The sequence below is a fragment of the Aotus nancymaae genome, unplaced genomic scaffold, assembly GCF_030222135.1.
Source record: "Aotus nancymaae isolate 86718 unplaced genomic scaffold, 86718_ANA_hifiasm-v0.15.2.pri h1tg000089l, whole genome shotgun sequence".
Taxonomy (NCBI): Eukaryota; Metazoa; Chordata; class Mammalia; order Primates; family Aotidae; genus Aotus; species Aotus nancymaae.
The window spans coordinates 18,784,981-18,791,537 of NW_026988504.1; the positions used below are offsets into that span (position 1 = coordinate 18,784,981).

The 6,557-nt window shown below is 46.7% G+C and overlaps 1 protein-coding gene across 5 annotated transcripts in view; it reads right to left on the bottom strand.

The window, feature by feature from the left end:
• The window catches only part of MAP3K3 (mitogen-activated protein kinase kinase kinase 3), a 75,799-nt gene extending 69,454 nt beyond the window's left edge, over nucleotides 1-6,345 (bottom strand). For 4 of the 5 annotated variants that reach the window (XM_012443828.3, XM_012443827.2, XM_012443826.3 and 1 more), the window contains exon 1: nucleotides 5,545-5,736. In XM_012443828.3, the coding sequence (XP_012299251.1) occupies nucleotides 5,545-5,692 (148 nt within the window). In that variant the 5' untranslated portion in view covers nucleotides 5,693-5,736. Of the gene's footprint in view, nucleotides 1-5,544; nucleotides 5,737-6,282 lie in introns of those variants that run through there. The other variant, XM_021673752.2, reaches the window with a different exon arrangement.
• Between the last annotated feature and the right edge of the window lie 212 nt (nucleotides 6,346-6,557).

Sequence of the window (6,557 nt, forward strand, 5' to 3'; positions counted from 1 at the left end):
CCTGAGGTCTGGAGTTCAGGACCAGCCTGGCTAACATGGTAAAACACCATCTCTACTAAAAATACAAAAATTAGCCAGGCGTGGTGGCGCATGCCTGTAATCCCAGTGACTGTGGAGGCTGAGGCACAAGAATAGCTTGAACCTGGGAGGCAGAGGTTGCAGTGAGCCGAGACTTCGCCACTGCACTCTAGCCTGGGCTATAGAGTGAGACTCTGTCTCAAAAAAAAAAAAAAAAGGATTGAAGAAAATAAGAGGGACAGGCCGGATGCACTGGCTCACACCTGTAAGTCCAACATTCTGGGAGGCCAAAGCAGGAGTATCACTTGATCCCAAGAGCTTGAGACCAGCTCGGGCAACACGGCAAAACCCTGTCTCTACAAAAAATTAGCCATGGCCGGGTGCAGTGGCTCATGCCTATAATCCTAGCACTTTGGGAGGCTGAGGCAGGTAAATCACCTGCGGTCAGGAGTTCAAGACCAGCCTGGCCAACATCGTGAAACCCCTACTCTACTAAAAATACAAAAGTTAGTCAGGTGTGGTGCTGGGCGCCTATAATCCCAGCTGCTCGGGACACTGAGGTAGGAAAATTGCTTGAACTTAGGAGGCAGAGGTTGACATGAGCTAAGATTGTGCCACTGGCACTCCAGCCTGGGTGACAGAGCAAAACTCCATCTCAAAAAAAAAATGTATTTGTGAACTTTACACGTGAACAAGTTGAGATGGGGTAATAGTGTGCTCATAACCTTGAAAAGATTTCCTGAGAGTGGGAGTGGTATGACACACTTAGAAGCTACCAGGAAGAAGCACAAGGAGGAACAGGTTCATTTTAGACATTAAGAGGTTAAGACTCTAGGAAGAGGAGGGGTATTCATAGAAATAGAAAAGAATCTATGAAACAAGGATTAGAGTTCAAGCTTCAAACACAGATGCTCTTATGCAGTTTTAAGTAGAGAGTATTCGTAATTCCCAGTAGCATGTAGTTTTTCTTCTCCTGGTAGCCCAACCTGTGGCATGGAGGCTGCCAGGCAACATATTCATCTCTTTTGCTCCATCAGGAAGCCACTATTCCAGACTGAGCTATTACTTGTATTGCAAAAGCAAGGTCTTAAGGCACTTCCCATTTGTGAGTTCCCTTGGCTAACAACCCAGAAAAGTTGCCAGAAGCACCACATTCTCTAATAAACATTGTTTTCTCCTATGGTGTCCGTTTACTATGCACACACACACTCTCTCTTTTCCATATATACAATCCCCAAAGTAATATTTTAATCTTTGTTTTAGCATCATAAAATCGCATAACTAATGATGCTATTCTTCATCTTGACAATGTTCTACCCAGCTCCGCCAGATTGTCTGATCGCACTGCTCACTCAGGAGAGCCCATGCTTCAGTGTCCCTGATCCAGATTTTACTTTTTCTTCATGACATTTCACATACTTCCACTGCCTCCACCCAGTCCATGCCCAGGCAAACATCATTTTACAATGAGTATATGCAATAAGGGCCGACCCTCAATTCACAAGAAACTTATATCCTTCAAGAAATGGTCAAACCTTTGCTAAATCTCAAAGTCAAATGCTGGTGTTTTTCTGTTCTAAGATATTATAGGTATTCAGTATTAATTGATGGTTCAAATTTTTTAAACACATATTATAAAGTAAGCCATTTCCGGTGGCTCACGCCTATAATCCCAGCACTTTGGGAGGCCGAGGCGGGTGGATCACAAGGTCAAGAGATCGAGACCATCCTCGTCAACAAGGTGAAACCCCGTCTCTACTAAAAATACAAAAATTAGCTGGGCATGGTGGTGCACGCCTGTAGTCCCAGCTACTCGGGAGGCTGAGGCAGGAGAATTGCTTGAACCCAGGAGGCGGAGGTTGCAGTGAGCCGAGATCGCGCCATTGCACTCCAACCTGGGTAACAAGAGCGAAACACCATTTCAAAAAATAAAAATAAAAATAAAAATAAGCCATTTCTTCCTCATAAGAAACAGTATATATCACCACTACATTTTAATGCTTAATGAAATTAACCCAAAGAACTGGAGACTATAGAATTACATATGTCAACACCAAAACAACATAATTGATCTCTCTCCTGTATATCTTTACACACTTTTGCACTTATTTGTTTACATGTTTCTGCTTCATCTTACCTAACTGCAACTTCTCGAGGACAGGATAACACAGCTACAGGGCCTAATACGATGCCTGGCACATAGGAGGCATTTGACAAATGGGCAAAGAATAAATTAACAGCTTCCACAGAACCAGAAAAACTGCATCTTCTCCTGTGTATTCCCCCAAGTAATGCTCTGTTGGACAGATATTTACTTTTTACAGATGCCTAAAAGTCAGCTTTGTTGTTTGTTTTTTATTTTAGAGACAGGGTCTCTCACTCTTGTCATCGGGGCTGGAATGCAGTGGCATGATCATGGTTCACAGCAGCCTTAACCTCCCAGGCTCAGATGATCCTCCCACCTCAGTCTCCTGGGTAGCTGGGACTATAAGGACATGCCACTATGGCCAGCTAAGTTTTTGTATTTTTAGTAGAGACAGAGTTTCACCATGTTGCCGAGGCTGGTCTCGAACTCCTGGGCTCAAGTGATCCACCAACCTCAGCTTCCCAAACTGTGGGATTATAGGTGTAAGCCACCATGCCCAGCCTAAAATTCAGTTTTAAAATCCAGTTGTGATTTTAAAAAGTAGCAGAAATCAGTTGGGTATGGTGGCTCACGCCTGTAATCCCAGCACTTTGGGAGGCCGAAGCGGGCGGATCACAAGGTCAAGAGATAGAGACCATCCTGGCCAACATGGTGAAACCCCATCTCTACTAAAAATACAAAAATTAGCTGGACGTGGTGGCGCATGCCTGTATTCACAGCTACTCAGGAGGCTGAGGCAGGAGAATCGCTTGAACCAGGAAGTTGGAGGTTACAATGAGCTGAGATCACGCCACTGCACTCCAGCCTGGTGACAGAATGAGACTCCATCTCAAAAAAAATCAGAAATCTAGTAATGACATAGCCATGTTGATTTGTCAAACTGTGATTCAAGTTTCAATCAAAACAGCTGCTAACTATTCAGAGTCTACACAGGTAGTCAGATTCTAGCCAAACTGAATTAAGACTGTTCTAACAGGGAGCTCCCAACAGCCTCAGAATCCTAGACAAGGTGTCTGAAAGTCACAATGATTCTGACTTCAAACTAGAACCAGACTATCTGTAATCATGTACTCCATTCACTAGTTTCCTGTAACATTTCCAAGTTGTTACATATTTTTCAGTGATATATCCCAGTAAGTTCCAGACTGCATTTATAAAAACACCACATAAACAATCTCAGGTATTATGAACAGCATTTGCCACTATAATTACTAAATCTGGAAACGAATTCTGGTGTGACCAAGAAAAAACAACCAGTCAATCCCGATTTTTTATAGTCACATAGTATCAAGGCCAAAAAAAATTCCTATTATTTACAGAGATAGTTTCCACTAGAAATTTACTGGAGCTAACAGACAATATAAAATCTGACCTGTTTTTATTAACCCAAGTTGTCAAACAGGCTTCAGTCTTGGGCTTAGAACAGCTCAGGAAAACATGACTCTTATTTAACCAAAGAACCTGCAGGGCAGAGACTCAAATTAAGTTTTAGTCCTCTCTTCACGAGGCTAGAGTTTAACAAGTATAACTAAAATACTAAGAAGTCTATGTTTCTCTCTTACCAATCCTCTGAGTTTATTTAGAACTACAGCAACTAAAAGCAAACTAAACTGGGAATTCGAATTTTCATCACCAAAATGGAAACTAGTATTTAAGAGAAAGACTATGTGTGAGTGTATCTGTGTATATACATCCTCATTGAGCTCCATACAAAGCAAATTAAAGAGCCAGGTGTCAAGGAGAATTCAACATTAGCTCTAATAGTGTATCAACGTCATCTACTCTCCCTCACAAAAAATATGGGGGAGGGGCCGGGCGCGGTGGCTCAAGCCTGTAATCCCAGCACTTTGGGAGGCCGAGGCGGGTGGATCACGAGGTCAAGAGATCGAGACCATCCTGGTCAACATGGTGAAACCCCGTTTCTACTAATACAAAAAATTAGCTGGGCACGGTGGCGCGTGCCTGTAATCCCAGCTACTCAGGAGGCTGAGGCAGGAGAATTGCCTGAACCCAGGAGGCGGAGGTTGTGGTGAGCCGAGATCGCGCCATTGCACTTCAGCCTGGGTAACGAGCGAACTCCGTCTCACAAAAAAAAAAAAAAAAAAAAAAAAATATGAGGAGGACAGTATAGGGGAAAGTGAAGAAAGCCAATGCGGTGGTTCTTAAACTAGTTTGTCTAATACACTGCAGCCACCAGGCAAGTTAATTCCTCTTGCTGTCTGTTTCTTCATGTAAAACTGACATGGGGACAACTGACATGGGAACAAATGACGGACAAATGAGAAGATCCTGAGGTCCTGGCCCTTTTTTCTTTGGCGCTCTAGACCCAGCCTAAATAGTTTCTTTCCTCCCCATCGTTGGGGAGGAAATATACTCACACACATAAACTTTTTGAAATGTGAACAGGTTCACATCTATTTTCATGTTAAATAATGAGATGTAGTCAACACATGCGAGCACTCTAGTGTAGCAGTCAAGAAAGTAGGAAGTGGATGTTCTACATACCCTTAAGTATTTCACACTCTCCTTTGGGACTAACAACTGCCCCCGCAGGACAAGAAAGAAGACTTGTAAGAAAGACTGTCACAATATAGGCTCATAAATCAATTTGAAGATTTATTCCAACTCTATAATACAAGATAAATGTTTGAATCCTGGGGAAGACAAGAATTCTGTGTCTCATCTATAAACAAATTCAATAAATATTTCTTGAATTATATATAAATACGAGGCCTTACTGGGTTTCTTTTATGCCCACTCTCACAGCAGACCTTCCCCAGAAGAGCACGCACTTCTGAAGGAAAGCATGGGAAGGAAACAGTAAGACCAGCAAATGAACAAACCCTTCTCATATTGTATGAGGGACAGCACGAACCAGAACAAGGCAATTCATTCAAAGCCAGAGTGTTGAGATGGGTCACAAAACAATACCTGGCGAATGTGACACAGCATACAGTTAACCTCCTACAAAAATGACTTGACCTTGCTATAGGGCAAGGCAAACATTAAGGCTCCCTCTTCACATGGGGTACTTCACAGAAGGAATGGAAGGCTTTGCAAAGGATCCTCTCACTTGTTTACTCTTTTATTATTATTTAGGCCAATACCAAATATTCTGCAAAACTTATGACAACATTATCACCTGCCTGGCCAGGAGATGTAAAGAACGTTTAAAATGTTATTTCTTGGTCTAGTCCAGTAGTCATTTGCTAAATTACCGAAAAGGATATGGACTATAATTCAACTCCAATGCTACATGCGGAAGACATTAAAAGCTTTTCTTAGATTACATCTTCACAGCAGAAATTGCAAATACTGACAAAAAGAAAATGATTTCATAGAAATTCTTTTGTGTAGCAAACGTTTCTTTCAAAACTTACATAATTTCAGGGATACTGCAAGATAAAAATAATGGACGTAAAACACTGCAACAGGATTTTTCAAAAGTAGGATGTGAATTCTAACTGGCAGCATCCGACCAATTCCTGACCCCCAGCAATCTGCACGCAGCACGCATTTGTCAACCATGCGCTTGATCACAGATTCCCGTTTAATCGCCTCCGAGCTGAGCCCCGCACGCCCTCCCCCCTGCGCTGTGGCGCGCACAGGGCTGGAGAGCAAGCCCCGGGAACTCTCACAGGCCGGCCTGTGTGAGCAAAGGGAAGGAAATGACACAGGCAGGAAAAAAAAGCAAATCAAGGAAAAGACACAACAGCAGCTGGGCCTGCTGCTGCCTCCAGCCCGGGCCCCACACTGCGCTCTCGCTCCCCCGCCCTCGGGCTCGCGGTCCGGCTCCCTCGGGCCAGGCTGCCCCGCTGAGCACCGGCCCTAGGTCCCGCCGCCGCTTCCCCGAGATGCGCCGACCGCGCCGCCCGGAAGGAGGGCTGCCGAGGGGGCTCTGCCGGCCAGACCACCCCGGGGGGCCCGCGGAGCCAGAACCCCCGCCCCGGCCGCGGCGCGCTAGCAGGGCGGGCGGGCTGGCGGCCGGCGGTCCGCAGCCCCTGGCCGGGAGGGCTGTCCATGCCTGTCAGGCGGCGGCCCAGGGTCCTCCTCCCTCAGCCCGGGGCGGGGCGTCGCGAAGCAGCGCGGGCACAGGCCGGGGCGGTGGCGACACTTACCCATGGTGGCGATGGCGGCGGCGGCGTCTAGGGCCCGTGAGTGTCACCTCCGCAGCCGGGGCTGCATGCCGGGGTCCCGGGCGGCGGGGACGGCAGCGGGCCTGGCTCCGCGCGGGGGGCGCGGGCTGCGCTCGGGGCCCCCGCCGCCTCCCCAGGCTCCGGCTCCGGCTCCGCCCGCGGCCGGGCGCTGTGGCATGGGCAGGGTGGCCCGCTACATCCCGGGCGCTCCTGGGCTCGGCCCAACCCGGCCTCGGCAGCGCCGCTCGGCCCGCCCG